The sequence below is a fragment of the Erythranthe guttata genome, chromosome 11 (genome assembly GCF_056151865.1).
Source record: "Erythranthe guttata isolate IM_541 chromosome 11, IM_541, whole genome shotgun sequence".
NCBI classification, from domain to species: Eukaryota; Viridiplantae; Streptophyta; class Magnoliopsida; order Lamiales; family Phrymaceae; genus Erythranthe; species Erythranthe guttata.
The window spans coordinates 1956498-1977108 of NC_142543.1; the positions used below are offsets into that span (position 1 = coordinate 1956498).

Here is a 20611-nt window from a genome sequence, read left to right on the forward strand (position 1 = left end):
CCTGAGGTTTGTTTTCGTCTTACACCAACCTCTTACAGTGTGACATTTCACGGAATTTTTTTTTGAATTCTTCCAGGGAATAGACTTTACACACAATTACATATACTTTCTTTTATTTCTCACCTATTTAACAGAAGGTATAATAGATTGGACACATTTTCTGTTAAAAACTCAATTAACAATTAACCAGAGGGGGATTTTGATTATTACGGATATGTTGGGGTATTTTTCGTTATCCGGTCTAAGTTCAAGTTTTTTTTTTCGTAATTTACCCTTTTAATTAACATATTTGCAAAAATTGTGCAGAATTTTCGCCTTTATTGCAAGGATCTTATAGCTCACATTGAGTGAACAATAAATTTTAAAAAATAAGGAAAGAATGAAAAGGACTTATCTACCAAATTCACTATTTTATTTTATTTAAAAGATATAGAACATTTATATCCTATATATCATAAATATTTAGGATATATAATATGAAATAAAATTATTCACAAAATCACTTCTTGACCCAAAAAGTTACTGGACTAACCAAATATCAAATAAAATCTTACGAACCAAATTAAACTAGAAGGATTCGATTAGGAACGCCTTATATAAAAAGTTTACAATTATGTTGATTTATTTATTAATTCTTGTACCAATTTATTTATTAATTCTATGTCGACACCAATGAGTTTCACTATATAGTATCCAAATATATACATGTATATATATATTTTACACACATTCACATATTTACGTGTGTGATGATTGCGTGTAAATTTTACAATAATATGTTATTTGATGTGTTTCTCCATATCTAATATCTATTTTTTTCTGTAATTTTTAATTTTTATCCATATGCATGTGATCATATGTAAATGATTAATTAATAAAAATATTATAATAAAATATCTAGAGAGAACAATCTGCACACTTTTTTCATGGAGTTGAAAAATATTATTATTATCTATATTGTACTTGGACCAAACTAAAATATTGTAGAGTACATGAAAACTGGGAAAACAAGAAGCTTAAGTGTACTAAAACAAAATCTTACTATTCTAATACAATTAATCCTCAAAAATTGCAAATATATATATGATTGGTGTCTAATTATATATATGTACACCTTGTCTATATCCCTTAAGACAAACTTCTTGATTAATTCATCTCTCTAGCTTTTCTTAGCTTTCTCTCACTAGAAAACATTAGTTAACTAGTTGTGTATAGGAGGTTTTCTTCTTGCCTGAGAATAATCCATTCCTGCAATATCTAATATGTCGGGATACATCTCCGGTTGTCGTTTTTCAGTCGTCGTCGTCGTCGTCGGTGATGATTTTACCGACATTTTTTCTTCCTTCCTTTTTCCATTAATCTCGTCATTCTGCACGTGCAACGAATAATTCATTAATTAAAGAATGATCAAAATTATTATTATTAATTCTTTTTTTGTAAAATTAAAACTTGTGTGTGTGTGTGTGTGTGTGTGTGTGTGTGTGTGTGTGTGTGTGTGTGTGTGTGTGTGTGTGTGTGTGTGTGTGTGTGTAGAAGCTTACTTGGATCTTGTTATTATGATGCTTCACTAGTGGAGTTTCTTTTAGCAAGCGTATACCTACATGAATTAATTATAGCAACAATTATTACAATTAGAAATATTTAATAAATTTCTTTATATATATATATATATATATATATATATATATATATATATATATATAGATATATATAGATATAAATAGATACATACCTTGAGTTTCAAGAATGAGAAGTGACAGAAGTAGCAGAGAAACCAGCTTCCAATTAGACCTCATTATGGGAGAATGTTTGGCTTAGGACAGATAAAACAACAATTATGTGATAGTAAAAAGAAAATGAAATTTAAATATAATTTAAATAGTCTTGAAATGGAATGTGGGATATCTTATTTGAGTTCTTGAATGCTATGCCTATATAGACTACAAAATGAGTATGATATGTTTCTTGATTATATATATCTATATGTATATATGTGTGTGCATATATATAGACTACAAAAACACACACAAAGCACAAGGGTCCCATGCTAGTTCTTGAACAATAAATAGGTACATGGTTTTAAATGTTCATTGACTTGTATAATTTATTTATTTTCAATTTTTCGATTTTTTTTTGATTAATTGTTGAGAAGGGTTTGATTTTGATGAATTTATATTAATTAATTAATGGGGTTTTGAAGACATAAATTATTGTTGTGTAAAGGGAACAAAACATAGGTTTCAATATGAAGGCTCCATTTTCTTGAAAATGGAGAAAAATCCAAATCTCCAACAAGACTACTCTCTTTCTCAAAACAAGATAGAGCAATCACTTAGTGCCCCCACATGAACCAAGAAAAAGTTGAATTATAAATTGTTTCATATAATTAAAGCTAAAAGAAAATTTGCTGATAAGTTTTTACGTCTCTAAGTTGTATTAAGAGTTGATAAACTGTTACGTCTTATTTTTAGAAATTAAATTTTAAAGTGTTTGGATAATGATGTTATAAGCTATTTTTACTTATTATAAAATCTTAAAAAAAAAATGGGATTATGTGTGTGGTGGCGAGTGGTGCGAATCCGAGGTCGAGTTTCTCCTGCGGAAGGGGAGGCCCAAGCAGTTCGACAAGCGATTATCACGGCGCACCGTTTTCATTGGAACTCTATTATATTTGAGGGAGATTGTCTACAGGTTATGGACGCTCTTCGTCACGGAAATCATTCTCTCACACCGTTTGGTGCAATTGTTGATGAATGCATGTTTCTTGCTAGGTCATTTATTTCTTGTTCTTTTAGTTTTATTAAGAGACAAGGGAACCAACTTGTTCATGTTCTTGCTGCTATTATTGTTTCAAATATTCTAGAAGGGGATTCTCTCCCTTCGTTTTGCTCTTTAGCCTCAGGTACTTAATAAAATAAACTCTTTCCTAAAAAAAAAAATATTTTTAACAGCTTATAAGCTTAGCTAAATACTATCAAGTTTTGGCACCTAATTTTATGGAATTTTACTTATGGATGTGTGACAAAATTAATATATGGTACACAACTCATTTTCAACTTGATTAGAATGATCGAAGATCAATTGACTCAGATGCGCAATCACATGGGTAACTCAAAAGATTTTGAAATTGGGAGTTGGATTGCAAATGCTAATGATGTTAATTTGAGAACTAGTGTTAAGTTATGTCACAAAATCACATTAGATAAGTGTCAAGACACGTCAAATCGCAACTAGAGTACAATTAAATTTGTGGGCTATATCTCATGAAAAATAAATAATTTATAATTTATTGTTTCAAATTTTGATATAGTAGAAATTTTCGTAAAACAAAAATAACAATTGAAATATTCGGATCGGAAATCAGAATTTTCGATAATTTTATATACAATTTCAATTAAGTTCTAAAAATAAAAAATTCAGAAAATCAGAAGTCGAATTTCGGAAACTAGAATGAAAAAAAGGGTTCCGAATTCGATTTTTCTAATCGGAATCGACGGAATTCGAAAATTCCGTTGAATTTCCACCCCTAACTAGACCATATGAGCCTTAGTTAAATAATTAGCAACCAATACTAACACCATTATGAATTCAAGAAAATATTCCAAATGAAAATTTCAGAATTATATAAATTGAGGGGCACCTATTTTTTAAAATGCAACTTTAGCCAAGCATGTTAAAAAAAAAACAATTTAGAAAGAAAAAAAATATCGACAATTTAAATATTAAAAAAAATATCAACAATTTAAATATTTAAATATTAAAAAAAAAAATAAATAAATAAAAAGAAGAAGAGGTTGAGAGGCAGGTGTGAGAGAGTAAATGAGGAAGAGAGGATGAACAAAGACAATGGAAGGAGGTCCGACAGAGGTGTAAATGCAACGGTGACAAGCGAGGTGACGTGTCGGGTGCTTCTTCGCATATTCCACGTGGACGTCCTAATCTCGGGCCCCACCACTGCCGACGTAGCAACCCGCCACGTGGATGCTGACTTAATTCTACGGGGGAACAAAAAAACATCCAATAGTTGACATTGTCTACTCGCCACCGGCAACCCCGCTACTCTAGATCTCCCTCACATTTTTCTTCAATTCAGGTCAAATTAATAATAATATTAATTTCAATAAATAAATAAATTTATTTTGTTCGAACAAACATTTTTCATCTAAAATTAATTTTATTTAATTAATGACTTTTTGCGTTACATATCTAAATTAAGTGCATGTTTTTGTTGTTTACAATTTTACATGTCTTGGCAGTGGCGAGGCCAGAAATTATCGTGAGGGGGGGCTTAAACACATCGGGGGTTCGGGGGCAGAGCCCCCGAAATTTTTTTTGCTATCAAAGAACGAGAATTTAGTTGGGAAATAGAAGACGAGGACAAGTCAGACGTGAAAGGGGGCTTTGAGAAGTGAGGCGACTTTGAATAAATGGGCTTAAGTGAAGTAAAAATAAGTGAAAAAATAATATAATTTGGTAGGTTAAAAAATAAAATAAAAAGTATTTTATATATATATATATATATATATATATATATATATATATATATATATATATATATATATATATATATATATATATATATATATATATATATATATATAGTAGAGAAAGTTTTGGAAGTGAGGGGGGGCTTGAGTCCACCCTAGCCCTTGGGTGGACTCGCCCCTGTGTCTTGGTTAAGACCAAACAATGAATTTGTGGTAGCTTCGAGATCTCAAGTTGTTCTTGTCCATAAATGAAACTCAATCATGTAATAATTGCAATAATTGTGGGCTCTTCAAAATGGCCAATCTTTTAAATACAACAAATATCGTGTATCTGTAATGAAATCTCTGACTTTATATCCATCGTAACAAATCGTACATCATATGGTTAAATAACTCTTTTTTTTTTTCTTTTTTCAATTATAAAATGCAATCTCGTGCATCGAGAATTAATCTCACGGCTCGTAATAATTTGTTGATCGTAATTTGTGCCGATCAATAACATTGGACGGTGTGATCGCTCGTGATTGGTAATAATAAGACGTAGGCCGATTATGGGGTTTTGTTCGAGTTCTTGCCACACTTGTGTCATTGTAGGCCTTTCTTTGGGCTCTATCACCACACATTTAAGAGCAAGTTGTCCCATTTTTAGCATTATTTCCATGTTGCACCCTTGTACTAGAAGATTTGTATCAATTATGTCTTCAGCCTAGGGGTGTGAACGAGTCGAGCTCAGGCCGAGCTCGGCTGTTTTGGCCGGCTCGAGCTTCGAGCTCATCGAGTTATTTTTTTTTGGCTCGAGCTCGAGATCATTTAAGTATTTTTTTAATTATTAATTTTTTTATTAAAAATTACTTATAGTCGAAACAGGGTAAATTTACTCTTTTGCCCTTCTTACAAACGTACCTCGATAAACGTTGCCAAACGCACCCTTTACCGACCATGCAAGCTTGGCTAATTAAAATTGTATGTGGTCTTCTGCAGTTCATCTTCTCTCTGCCTCTAGCTTTCCCATATTTGCTCAAGAAAAATAAATTAAAATTTAGGATTTAAATTTGAACCGAGATAAATGTTTTAAATGATATTGATAATGATTGTTTTGCTTCCGAAATAAACTGCAGAATTTTGCTCAAGAAAAATAAATTAAATTTAGGATTTAAATTTGAACCAAGATAAATGTTTTAAATGATATTGATAATGACCAACCGTTTTGCTTCCGAAATAACCTGCAGAATTCGGCACGAATTTCTCAACGAAGAATATTACAGTGACAACGACAAGAATACCTAGTACAGTTGTTTTCTTCGATGCGGATATACGATGTCCTAATGGTGTTGGAGGTGAAGCTCGTGAAAATGCTCGTTTATTCACCATATTTTTTTTCTCGATTCTTTACGAGATTTTAACAGTATTTTTTATATATATATATATTGGCTCATATGAACATATTTTGTTTCTGATCCTGAATGAAACTGCAGTTATTACTCCAAAGAAAGAAGCTGGTCAGGATTAAAATTGTATTAATTCAGACAAAAAATGATATTGCATATTATTATTCATGCTGACTCATATATCAATTCTCCTTTGAAAATTGGTCAATTGATTATTTTATTTTTATGTGTAAATTACAATTATCCCTGAGGTATAGTTAAATTACGAAAAAACCCTCTCTTGTTTGGATAATTACATCTACCCATGAACTATGAATCTTCGTGCACCTCCACCCTTATAGTCTCAAATTCGACATAATCATTTAGATTCCGTAGAATGTGCTATAATTTGTACTCGTTTTGTGTAAAAATACAGTTTCTGATGCACCAAAATATGATATATAGAAGCCAAAAAACACATATTATGATCATCTTGCTTTAAAATGTGGAGCTCGAATGGTATAAAATGGGTAGAAAAATGATAATATTACATATAATGATAAGGGACGTCAAATTGGATTCGAGTTGCAAAATAACTATTTAATTCGGAGAAGAGTTATTAATGGGCATTGGTGGAAATATCGAAAGAAATTATGGAAAAGTAAGGGTTTTCGAAAAACTCTAATTGTATTTGAGTACGAAACGAACTCTATCTCAAATGAAACGGCGCAAGGAACAAAACTCATGAGCCCAGCTCATGAATCACGTCCAATTTCAGCAATCCAACGTCGTTTAGACTCCCAAAAGTTCGTTTTTGCTATTTTAGGTATGTTTTAGAAAATTAATATCAAATCATAGAAAAATTGGATTAGGATTCCGTGAATTGGGTTGTTCCCAAAATTACGAGATCTACTAGAATCAGACTCTAACTCGTTTTTGCCTTTTTTGGTAATTTTTAGTATTTTCTTAGTTTAATTAGGGTTTTCAGTTTTTTAGTATAAATAGCTGCCTTAGGTCTTTATTTTAAGAAGATTTTTCGAATTTTAATAAAATTATTTAGAGTTTTCTCTATTTTTCAGTTTTTTAGTATAAATAGTTGCCTTAGGTCTTTATTTTAAGAAGATTTTTCGAATTTTAATAAAATTATTTAGAGTTTTCTCTATTTTTCTGGTGGATTCCAGAGTTTTCGGTGGATTCCGAATGTTATTTTGTTCTATAGGATTAATTCCTAGAAATTAATTATTTACCGTGCTTCCGTTCTGCGTCATATAATCTATAAACTTCCACTAACTTTGAAACCGCAATGGTGGACGTGTAAAAAAAATTATAGTTGAAGAGTAGTTTGAATTACCTAAACAAAAGGGAAGTTTTCGTAATTTGAGCATACCTCATGAGTGGTTGTAATTTACCCTATTTTTATTTATTCTCTAGGCACCATGAAAGGCCAATATATAAGACAATGTTAACATTGATTATAGACTTAATTAATAGTATAGTTAATTTCTTTCTAAATCATTCAATTGTGCGAAAATTAATACACATTTTCTTTAGGGCTCGTGCATGCAACAATGACGATTCAACGTAACCTCACGAGGTTCGATATGATGTGGAAATCCATCTAAGAAACATAACATTACACGAAATAGTAGAATTAAACCGAAAAAGAAACGAAATTTGGATCGAGTGGCCGCAATGACAACTAGAGTGGGGTTGGAGTGCACTAGATTGGATACGGCGTAATTACTTTTATGCCCTTGACATCACACGGATAATAGAGAAAGCACGATCCTTGTAGCTAAAAATGCCGATGTCGTGCCCACCGTAGTCAATCTCTTGTAGCGTACCTAGTGTTGGTAACATCCGTGTAGTAAATCGAATCCGCTTTCAATTCCGGATATTCGCTGGCGGCACCGATGGCAAAAGCGTGATTTCTACCGATAAAAAACGTGAGTCCATCCAACGAGTGATCCATGAACCTAAAAGATCTACTCTCCGGATCGAATTTATAAACATTGAAGTTCATTGTTTTGTAAGGTCTACTATCATCCCACCCCTTCTCTGGAGAGATGTAGCAGACATGGGGATCGAAAGCGCAGCCATTGGAGTCCACGCGTTCGGCGATGAACCGTTTTACTAAAAATAGCTCACAGGAATATTTCACTAGGGAATTCTCCGTTTGGTTCCTTTCATCGTCCTCATCCGAATGGAGGTCGATGATGGGATAATCTATCGGAATCATCGTTGGAGAGTCTGGATCACGGAGGTCGATGATGTGAACCACGCCGCCCGCCGCCGCCTTCGGCGGCTGTGGGTGGTAGCATGAGCCACGGTGAGATCTTAGAGGGCAAACTTGACGTGAGCCACGGTGTCATAATAAGCTCAAACTCGACTTATAAATTAATCAAATTTAATGAAATAGCTCTAACACAACTCGAATATAATCAGGTCAAATCATCGAACTTCGATTATGCCCGACTCAATTGTCGGTCGTAGACAGTATGTTGAAAATAAAAGTACAAATAAAAAACACATCGAATACCAACGTACACTCATCGTACTTTATATCATATTATAATAATAACATTACACGTTAAAAAAAGGACAAAATGCACTCCACCCTTTTAAAATTTCTATTTCCACACTTTCCCTACAAATTAAAAAATGAGTCTCTCTCCCCTCTAAATTTTATTCTAGTTCTACATTGCCACAATTAACACTTTTCGCTATATTTTTTAACGGTATTGCCACTTCTCCGTTCACTTGATGGGCACTTTTGTCCTTTCAGTGTATATACGTAATTATGAGCCAAATCCTCAAACCTTAAACACATAATTCAATCCAAAATCTTCTTATTGACTCAATCTTCAATTTTCGGATGGGTATCGTGTTTATTCGCTATTAAACCCCAATTATGATTTAAGTGGTGTATTCACAAAAGATTGAAGTGCAAATTACGATGGAATTGCTATTTATGTTGATTCATCATTGACTCGTGATGATATTGCATGGTTGAACGAGATTTTATGATTTGGACTCCGATTTGTACAATTTGGGTTGGGAATTTGAGATTCAGGTGAGATTCAACATATTTTGGTTTAGTTGAGGTAAAATTAGAATCATGGTGGATTTTGTGCTATTTTTAAGTGAGAAAGAACACATTAATCACTTCACATTTTGTGCCTTTTATAAAAAAAAACACTTTCTTGTTTTTTTTTTTTGCAAAAATGAAGGTAAAAATGACAATTTACCCACTATCTTAGCATTGTGAGTAGAAACATCTAACTTGATATGTACGAACAATTCCTTTACTAATAAATTTAGCAAAATGAATAATAATAATAATAATAGTAATAATAATAATAATAATAATAATAATAATAATGGTAATAATAATAATAATAATAATAATAATAATAATAATAATAATAATAATAATAATAATAATAATAATAATAATAATAATAATAATAATAATAATAATAATAATAATAATAATAATAATAATAATCTTATATATAAAAGAAAGAAACGCTAGGGCAACCCTAAGAAACCCTAATGTCATATTTGTAATTTTTTTTCAATTTTTATCAAATTTTTATCTCCTTAATATTATTTTAAATATTATTTTTGAATTTTATCATATTTGTATCCCCTAAATATTATTTTAAATATTATTTTTTATTTTTATCAGATTTTTGTCTCCTAAATATTATTTTCTTATTTTTATCAAATTTTTATCTCCTAAATATTATTATAAATAATATTTTTTAATTTTATCAAATTTATATCTCCTAAGTCCTAACTATAATTTTAAATATAATTTTCAACTTTTAGCATATTTTTATCTCCTAAATATTATTTTCGAATTTTATCAAATTTATATCTCCTAAATAATATTTTAAATATTTTTTTCGAATTTTATCATGTTTTTATTAGTTTTTTATCTCCTAAATATTATTTTCGTTTTTTATCAGATTATTGTCTCCTAAATATTATTTTCGAATTTTATCAAATTTATATCTCCTAAATAATATTTTAAATATTTTTTTCGAATTTTATCATGTTTTTATTAGTTTTTTATCTCCTAAATATTATTTTCGTTTTTTATCAGATTATTGTCTCCTAAATATTATTTTCGATTTTTATCAAATTTTTATCTCCTAAATATTATTTTAAATAATAATTTTGATTTTAATCATATTTTATCTCCTAAAAATTATTCTAATTATTATTTTCATATTTTATCAACTTTTATCTCATTAACATTATTTGAAATATTATTTTCGATTTTTTATCAAATTTTTATTTCCTAACTATTATTTTAAATTTTATTTTTGATTTTTATCTCCTAAATATTATTTTTTGATTTTTTTATCAAATTTTTATCTCCGAAATATTATTTTAAATATTATTATCGATTTTCATCAAATTCTCTTAGATATTATTTATAATAATCTGATTTTCGATTTTTACAGAAAATGGTAAATAAATCTGATTTTCATCTCTAGCGGATTTTGTGACATCGTTTTACAGAATGTCTGCAACATTTGAATTTTATTTCTTCCCTACCTAAGGCTTCTTCTTTTGGTAACCCGACTTTAGATTTTGTTTCTTATCTTCTTCTTCATCCTATTGCATGTGTGGCAATTAGTTTACATCTTTTTCCATCATGGCTTATAGGTAATTTCATTTTGTTAAATTATGTGTTTCATTAATTTATACCAAAGTTTTCAAATTTTATGTATAACAATTATTTCATTTTATATGTTATTGGACATGTTATTGAAAGGGATGATTTGAGAAAATTAACCAAAAATGGGAGGAGCCACAAGCTATTGGAAGTCGACCTTCAAGACTTATTGTTTGTATGCGATATTTAATTTATTGTTTGTATTTATTTTTGTTTCTTAATTTTCCAATTGTTAATTCCAGTGGCAAAACAACCTTAAAATGAGGTAGTGGAAAAGGGCTTAGTTCCGATGCAAGATGTATAGATGGCCTTTTACGATGATATGTTGTCGATAGTTTAGTTTTGATTATGTTAACTTAGTTATTAAATCTAATTACTTTTAAGCTCAACATGGAAGACATAATTGATGATTTTTTTCCTGGTTCAAATTTTCAATCTACAGGTATTAGCTGATTCAATTCATTTGGAAAATTATTCAACAGTAAAGTTATGTCCTTTTTTTGTGTGTGTAGTATACTTAATAATGTTCCAGTATAATAGAATTTTGATCATAGGATACATCAAACGTTTGTTTATATTCTTACAACATCAAAAGAATGCAATTTGTTGTCCCGTGCATCGCACGGGTACAATTACTAGTAATAATAATAATAATAATAATAATAATAATAATAATAATAACAACAATAATAATAATAATAATAATAATAATAATAATAATAATAATAATAATAATAATAATAATAATAATAATAATAATAATAATAATAATAATAATAATAATAATAATAATAATAAAACTTGTTTTGTGTAAAATACAGTTTTCGATGCACCAAAAACTGATATATACAAGCTAAAAATCGCATATTATGATCATCTTGCTTCATAATGTAGAGTTTGAATGAGATAAAACGGGTACAAAAGTGATAATATTCCATATAATCTCGAAGATTTCACTAAATTTGAGGAGTTGAGGGGTAGTTGTAATTATCCAAACAAGAGGGGTGTTTTTGCAATTTGACCATACCTCAGGGGGTGTTTGTAATTTACCCTTATTATTATTATTAGTATTATTATTATTATTCATTTTGCTAAATTTATTCTAGTTAAGCAAATACATTAATCATAGATATAATAATTTTAGAGTTTATTGCTATTAGTAACTTATTTTCATTTTTTTATTTTATTACTCAAAAAATAAAAAAAAACCTTTTTTTTCATTTTTTAAAATGTCACTCAAACTAAAGAATAAAAATTAATTTTCTCTATGGAATATAATCATATATATTATAAAACTAGATTTTAACATTTTATTAGGAAACAAATATACGTATTTAATCTTTTGTTGTCGTATTTGATTTTTTTAAATGCAAAAACTCATCACGTGCAAGTCACGTGCATGATTTGTCTACATATACACACTATCTATTACACACACCTTGCATAATTTCTCTCTATCTCATCTCTTCTCTCTCTATAAGTTGCGTTTAACAGTTTGAGACACGCGGCACGTGAGTATATCTCTAGGGTTTGTAACTTCATATTTTTTATTTCATTTTTGTTGGTTCATAAATTTTTTATTTATTTTTGCACCAGATCTACGTCTCTACAGTACCGGTTGATAGAATCGCGGGAAAACATTGTAGGCCGTGTCACTAATACGATGCAAATAAACTTGGTCCGTCTAGAGGTTGGTATATAACTGTCCGAACCTTTTTCGCGCTCATTACAACGTATTTTATCCAGAAATGTGCGAAGCTCCCAAATTACATAAGAACAAAAAGAAAGCTTGCCGGAATCATACCATAGTGTATGATTGTAAGTGCGGGGCCACTGTTTATTGATAAAGAGGAATATAATTATCACAAAACAATGCCGTTTGAAGACTGTTTTGGCAATCCGCTATTTGGGTGCTACTTTGGCAGTGACGGTTCATGTGGAGCCGCTGAGAAGAAACGGAAGGAACATAAGAAGCAAAAGAACAAGAAGCGGCATCATTAATAAAATTTAATTAATTATAAATTATGTTTATAGTATTATAATTTAACTTAACTTTGAGTTTTCATTAATTTGATAATTTGAAACATATTATCAAAATGCACATATTATCAAAATGGCACATATTACATTAGCAAAAAAGGCACATATTATTAAAATGCACATATTATAAAAAATGCACATATTACCAAAAGGCACATATTACTATATTATATTAGCAAAAAGGGCACATTACATTAATAAGATCCTAAGTTAAACCACCTGAATCAGATCAAATTATCAAAGGATCACCCTCCTTTTAAGTTAAAAAAGGCGCATATTATATATATATATATATATATATATATATATATATATATATATATATATATATATATATATTATTAATTCTGCAAAATTTATTCTAATTAAGCAAATACATTAATCATAGATATAATAATTTGAGAGTTTATTGCTATTAGTAACTTATTTTCATTTTTTTATTTTATTACAAAAAATACAAAAAACCTTATTTTCATTTTTTAAAATGTCACTCAAACTAAAGAATAAAAATTAATTTCCTCTACGGAATATAATCATATATATTATAAAACTAGATTTTAACATTTTATCAGGAAATAAATATACGTATTTAATCTTTTGTTGCCATTTTTGTTTTTTTTAAATGCAAAAACTCAGCACGTGCAAGTCACGTGCTGAATTTGTCTACATATACACACACTATCTATTACACACACCTTGCATAATTTCTCTCTATCTCGTCTTTTCTCTCTCTCTCTATAAGTTGCTTTAATATGTCAACTGTTTGAGACTCGCTGCTGTGGCGTTGAATATGGAGGTGACGGCGACGGCCGTGGGAATGGTACAGTCGGCACCGGCGGCGCCGGCGAAACCGGTGGCCCCACTGGCACCGGCACCTGCTGCAATGGCACCGGCACCTGCTGCAATGGCACGTGAGTATATCTCTAGGGTTTGTAACTTCATATTTTTTATTTCATTTTTGTTGGTTCATAATTTTTTTTTTATTTTTTTGCACCAGATCTACGTCTCTACAGTACCGGTGGATAGAATCGCGGGAATTATCATTGTAGGCCGTGTCACCAATACGATTCAAATAAACTTGGTCCGTCTAGAGGTTGGTATTATAACAGTCCGAACCTTTTTCGCGCTCATTACGGCGTATTTTGTCCAGAAATGTGCGTAGCTCCCAAATTAGATAAGAACAAAAAGAAAGCTTGCCGGAATCATACCATAGTGTATGATTGTAAGTGCGGGGCCACTATTTATTGATAAAGAGGAATATCATTATCACAAAACAATGCCGTTTGAAGACTGTTTTGGCAATCCGCTCTTTGGGTGCTTCTTTGGCAGTGACGGTTCATGTGGAGCCGCTGACAAGAAACGTAAGGAACATAAGAAGCAAAAGAACAAGAAGCGGCATCATTAATAAAATTTAATTAATTATAAATTAGGTTTATAATATTATAATTTTACTTAACTTTGAAGTTTCATTAATTTGATAATTTGAAACCTATTATCAAAATGCACATATTATCAAAAGGGCACATATTATATTAGCAAAAATGGCACATATTATCAAAATGCACATATTATCAAAAAGGCACATATTACCAAAAGGCACATATCACTATATTAAATTAGCATAGAGGGCACATTACATTAATAAGATCCTAAGTTAAATCACCTGAATCATGAATCAGATCAAATTATCAAAGGACCCTCTTTTTAAGTTAAAAAGGCACATATTATATATATATATATATATATATATATATATATATATATATATATATATATATATATATATATATATATATATATATATATATATATATATATATATATATATATATATATATATATATATATATATTATTCATTTTGCTAGATTTATTATAATTAAGCAAATACATTAATCATAGATATAATAATTTTAGAGTTTATTGCTATTAGTAACTTATTTTCATTTTTTTATTTTATTACAAAAAATACAAAAAAACCTTATTTTCATTTTTTAAAATGTCACTCAAACTAAAGAATAAAAATTAATTTGCTCTACGGAATATAATCATATATATTATAAAACCAGATTTTAACATTTTATCAGGAAATAAGTATACGTATTTAATCTTTTGTTGCCATTTTTGTTTTTTTTTTAAATGCAAAAACTCAGCACGTGCGAGTCACGTGCTAAATTTGTCTACATATACTCACACTATTTATTACACACACCTTCCATAATTTCTCTCTATCTCATCTCTTCTCTTTCTATATATAAGTTTCTTTAATATGTTCAACTGTTTGAGACTCGTTGTCGTGGTGTTGAATATGGTGGCGACGGCGACGGCCGTGGGAATGGTACAGTCGGCACCGGCGGCGCCGGCGAAACCGGTGGCCCCACTGGCACCGGCACCTGCTGCAATGGCACCGGCACCTGCTGCAATGGCACCGGCACCTGCTGCTATGGCACGTGAGTATATCTCTAGGGTTTGTAACTTCATATTTTATATTTCATTTTTGTTGGTTCATAATTTTTTTTTTTTTTTTTTGCACCAGATCTACGTCTCTACAGTACCGGTGGATAGAATCGCGGGAATTATCATTGTAGGCCGTGTCACCTATACGATTCAAATAAACTTGGTCCATCTAGAGGTTGGTATTATAACAGTTCGAACCTTTTTCGCGCTTATTACGGCGTATTTTGTCCAGAAATGTGTGAAGCTCCCAAATTAGATAAGAACAAAAAGAAAGCTTGCCGGAATCATACCATAGTGTATGATTGTAAGTGCGGGGCCACTATTTATTGATAAAGAGGAATATCATTATCACAAAACAATGCCGTTTGAAGACTGTTTTGGCAATCCGCTCTTTGGGTGCTTCTTTTGCAGTGACGGTTCATGTGGAGCCGCTGACAAGAAACAGAAGGAACATAAGAAGCAAAAGAACAAGAAGCGGGATCATTAATAAAATTTAATTAATTATAAATTAGATTTATAATATTATAATTTTACTTAACTTTGAGGTTTCATTAATTTGATAATTTGAAACCTATTATCAAAATGCACATATTATCAAAAGGGCACATATTATCAAAATGCACATATTATCAAAAAGGCACATATTACCAAAAGGCACATATCACTATATTAAATTAGCATAAAGGGCACATTACATTAATAAGATCCTAAGTTAAATCACCTGAATCATGAATCAGATCAAATTATCAAAGGACCCTTTTTTAAGTTAAAAAAGGCGCATATATATATATATATATATATATATATATATATATATATATATATATATATATATATATTCATTTTGCTAGATTTATTCTAATTAAGCAAATACATTAATCATAGATATAATAATTTTAGAGTTTATTGCTATTAGTAACTTATTTTCATTTTTTAAAATGTCACTCAAACTAAAGAATAAAAATTAATTTGCTTTACGGAATATAATCATATATATTATAAAACCAGATTTTAATATTTTATCAGGAAATAAATATACGTATTTAATCTTTTGTTGCCATTTTTGTTTTTTTTAAATGCAAACACTCAGCACGTGCAAGTCACGTGCTGAATTTGTCTACATATACTCACACTATCTATTACACACACCTTCCATAATTTCTCTCTATCTCATCTCTTATCTCTATATATAAGTTGCTTTAATATGTTCAACTGTTTGAGACTCGTTGCCGTGGTGTTGAATATGGTGGCGACGGCGACGGCCGTGGGAATGGTACAGTCGGCACCGGCGGCGCCGGCGAAACCGGTGGCCCCACTGGCACCGGCACCTGCTGCAATGGCACGTGTATCTCTAGGGTTTGTAACTTCATATTTTTTATTTCATTTTTGTTGGTTCATAAATTTTTTTTTTAATTTTTGCACCAGATCTACGTCTCTACAGTACCGGTGGATAAAATCGCGGGAATTATCATTGTAGGCCGTGTCACCAATACGATGCAAATAAATTTGGTCCGTCTAGAGGTTGTTGGTATTATAACAGTCCGAACCTTTTTCGCGCTCATTACAGCGTATTTTGTCCAGAAATGTGCGAAGCTCCCAAATTAGATAAGAACAAAAAGATAGCTTGGCGGAATCATACCATAGTGTATGAGTGTAAGTGCGGGACCACTGTTTATTGATAAAGAGGAATATAATTATCACAAAACAATGCCGTTTGAAGACTGTTTTGGCAATCCGCTCTTTGGGTGCTACTTTGGCAGTGATGGTTCTTGTGGAGCCGCTGATAAGAAACGGAAGGAACATAAGAAGCAAAAGAACAAGAAGCGGCATCATTAATAAAATTTAATTAATTTTAAATTAGGTTTATAATATTATAATTTTACTTAACTTTGAGGTTTCATTAATTTGATAATTTGAAACATATTATTAAAATGCACATATTATCAAAAGGGCACATATTATATTAGCAAAAAGGGCTCATATTATCCAAATGCACATCTTATAAAAAATGCACATATTACCAAAAGGCACATATTACTATATTAAATTAGCATAAATGGCACATTACATTAATAAGATCCTAAGTTAAACCACCTGAATCAGATCAAATTATCAAATGACCCTTTTTTAAGTTAAAAAGGCACATATTATATATATATATATATATACATATATATATATATATATATACATATATATATATATATACATATATATATATATATATATATATATATATATATATATATATATATATATATATATATATATATATATATATATATATATATATATATAATATTATAATTTTTTTTTCTAAATTGAGAATTTAAAATTGAAAGTCACACATAATTAAATGAAAATCCCATAAATATAAGAATACATAAATATCAAATAGACAATGACAACTACTACAAAATATCTAAAACACTTTGAAAAAATGCATCAATTACGTCCGAGATATCAAAATTAACCATTTCTGATGAACCCAATTCGGTTACTATAAAAAAGGGATATATATATATATATATATATATATATATATATATATATATATATATATATATATATATATATATATATATATATATATATATATATATAGATATGAATAAAAAAAGAGGAATCACATGTAGCAGAAGTGATTTATGCAAAATGAATTATTTTGTCAGAAATCGCCTCTTCCAGTGAAGACACACGCCATTTTGTTAAATTACAAAAAAAACCACACCATTTATGTGAACCACTATCACACCATATGTGTAAATGACTCATATTTAAGGCCCTAACACATAAAACTATCTAGGGAGGCTAAAATCACATCATCAATACTTGGGTAAAATACATATCTGAATCATTTTACAGCTAATAACCATCATTAGCTATGCCATGGGTTGAAACGGCGTCGTTTTGTCATATAATGCATAATTTTGTGCTGCCAGATTTTCTTTTTCTCTTTTCTTTTATTCCAATCACGGAATCCTTCGACCAGGTTGGGATTTGTTTTCTTTTCAACTTTCTTTTTCCCCTGCCACAAAACGACGACGTTTAAGCCGCCGTAGCTCTTTATCCTTCCTCTCTTTCTCTCGCCACCTGCTTCTGCTAACTTCTCCTTCTACCCGGAATTTTCCTGTTTTTCAATAATTACCTTCAAAACTTGCTTTACTTTTACAGTTTACTATTACCTATATTTGTGTCGGCTTGTTTGTAATTCTAATTAATGATTTGTACTGCTGTTGTGATGTTTGTCAATTGTTGTGGCTATCTTACGTGTTCGTTAGCTCTTTTCACGTTGTCCGTAAGAATTAGGGTGTAGTTTGAATTTCGGGATTGATTTGTCCTGTCGCAGTTGCTTATATGAGATGACAATGGATCTTTCCTCCGGTGCCGAAAAACTTGGACCGACGAGGTACCTGCAACGCCGGAAGGAAATTCCCGGCGGGAAAGCTCCGACGATCAAGTTAGTTAAGAGTGATGATGATTAATTAAAGTGTATGGATATTCATGTAATGTTGTGTTATCTATATTCTTATTAAAATGAAAAAAATGACTCATTTTTATAGATGTGAATTCTCATGTCTTGACCTCCAAACTTTCCCTATTAGGGTTTTTTTAATGGTTTCTTGGGCCTAAAGTTCACAATTAGACTTTTGAAAGTATCTAATGCATGTAACTTGTCTTTTATGTACTTTTCTCGAGTACCAGTACAACGACGTGTGGATTGTCGCATCCTCGTTAAGCCGAATCTCGAAGAGGCTCCCTGGTTTGGGCAAAACCTAAGCCGGTTCCCCGAAGTAACCTAGGCCGAACGAAGTAGCCTATATCAGGGATTTCATCTCAAAAATTCATATTCTGATTTATCTTCGCCGGTTAATGGATTTGTTTTGATTTCAATCCGACAGTTGTACCGATCTTATTGTTTCCTAAATATTCTGACGTAGAGTTCGATTTAATTTTGTTATAAAATTTTACATGTCACAATTATTGGTATATTTATATAACAATCTGCGTGAACAAAAAATACTTATTTGTTTGTCGAAAAGAGGAATTGTGAAAAACACAAAGACCGATTGAGGCTTGCCAAAGCAATTCCCATAAGACAATATTTTAGGGCTGTCAACGGTGCACAGTCTATTCCCGGTAGTCTCCCAATTAGGTACAACGATCTGTTGTCAAATATTTGCACGAATATTAGACCCACGACGAACTTGAACAGCGAACGAAACTTTGACGAAGGAAAAAAAGAATATGAAGAACTATCTCTTAATTGCCGATTAAATTCCGTACAGAATTGGCCACATTATGCCTTTATTTATAGGCGGTAGAGATCCATTCATAGAGGGTTGCAATTGTTGGAGAAAGAAACTGGAGGTTGTGTCTATTCTTTTTACCGAGTTCAAAATGTAGGAAAATTAATTGGTCATGGGCCAATTAATCAAATATTTGGTTTGGGCCAAATATTTGATTATTTAGATTTTGGGTCAACTAATTTGACTAATTACTAAATGTCCCCAAAAGTAATATTTGTGGACACCTAAACCCAAACTAGTCATATCACGCGATCACATCGAGCGCGCATCTTTTGAACTTTAACCATTTAATAAAGATAATTTTCATTCACTTTACTTCATGATTATGATCAAGTAAATAAATGAAAGTTTTTTAAGTTTGAATAGCATGTTGAAAGTATCATCTAAAGCAAAAATAGACCTACGAACAAAACTCATGAGCAAAGCTCGTGAATCACGTCAGGTTTCGGCGACCCGACGTCGTTTCGTCTCTTAAAAATGAAATATTGTTATTTTAGGAAAGTTTTAGAAAATTCATATCAGTTCATTGAACCATCATACGAGGATTCCGTCAGTTGTGTTGCTTCTGTAATTGAGAGTTCTAACAAAATTAGGTTTTAACTCATTTTCTATTTTTTCAGCAAAACGATCGTTTTTCCAAGTTTATTAAAGTATTTTGAATTTGAATAGCATGTTACTCATCCAAAGCAAAACAAACCGACGAACAAATCTCATGAGCTACGCTCATGAGTCACGTTTAGTTTCGGTGATCCGACGTCGTTTCGCCACTTAAAAATGAAATTTTGCTATTTTAGGAAAATATTAGGAAATTTATATCAATTCATTGAAACATCAGATGAGGACTCCGTCAGTTGTGTTGTTTTTGGAATTGCGAGTTCTATTAAAATTAGGTTTTGACTCATTTTCTAGTGTTCCTTCAAAATGATCGTTTTTTTTCAGTTTTATTAAGGTTATTTTTTTTTTGAGTTTTAATAGCAATTAAAAAATACTTTACCCTATAAAAAAAGCTAGACGAACAATAATCATGAGCTTGATCATGAATCTTATCAGATTTTGGTGGTATGACGTCGTTTTGACACTTAAAAATGAAATTTTGCTATATTAAGAAAGTTTTAGAAAATTCATATCAATTGATTGAAACATAAGATGAAGATTCCATCAGTTCCATTGTTTCTAGAATTGCGAGTTCTATTAAAATTAGATTTTAACTCATTTTCTGTTTTCCCTTCAAAAGTATCGTTTTTCTAGATTTATTAAGGTT

The 20611-nt window shown here is 30.5% G+C and overlaps 1 protein-coding gene across 1 annotated transcript; it reads right to left on the bottom strand.

Moving 5' to 3' along the window:
• Window positions 1-963: 963 nt before the first annotated feature.
• On the bottom strand, window positions 964-1991 carry LOC105960632 (uncharacterized). The gene is made up of 3 exons (XM_088825694.1): window positions 1733-1991; window positions 1542-1597; window positions 964-1369 (listed from the first exon to the last, which is right to left on the bottom strand). The coding sequence occupies exons 1-3, from the start codon at window positions 1794-1796 to the stop codon at window positions 1202-1204; spliced, it is 288 nt and encodes a 95-aa protein (XP_088681820.1). The 5' UTR covers window positions 1797-1991; the 3' UTR covers window positions 964-1201.
• Window positions 1992-20611: the final 18620 nt, after the last annotated feature.

Coding starts and splice junctions, on each gene's coding strand:
- LOC105960632 (XM_088825694.1), bottom strand. CDS start 1,796: ATGAGGTCTAATTGGAAGCTGGTTTCTCTGCTACTTCTGTCACTTCTC. Junction 1,598..1,732: donor TCTCATTCTTGAAACTCAAG/GTATGTATCTAT, acceptor TAATTCATGTAG/GTATACGCTTGCTAAAAGAA. Junction 1,370..1,541: donor ATCATAATAACAAGATCCAA/GTAAGCTTCTAC, acceptor TTGCACGTGCAG/AATGACGAGATTAATGGAAA.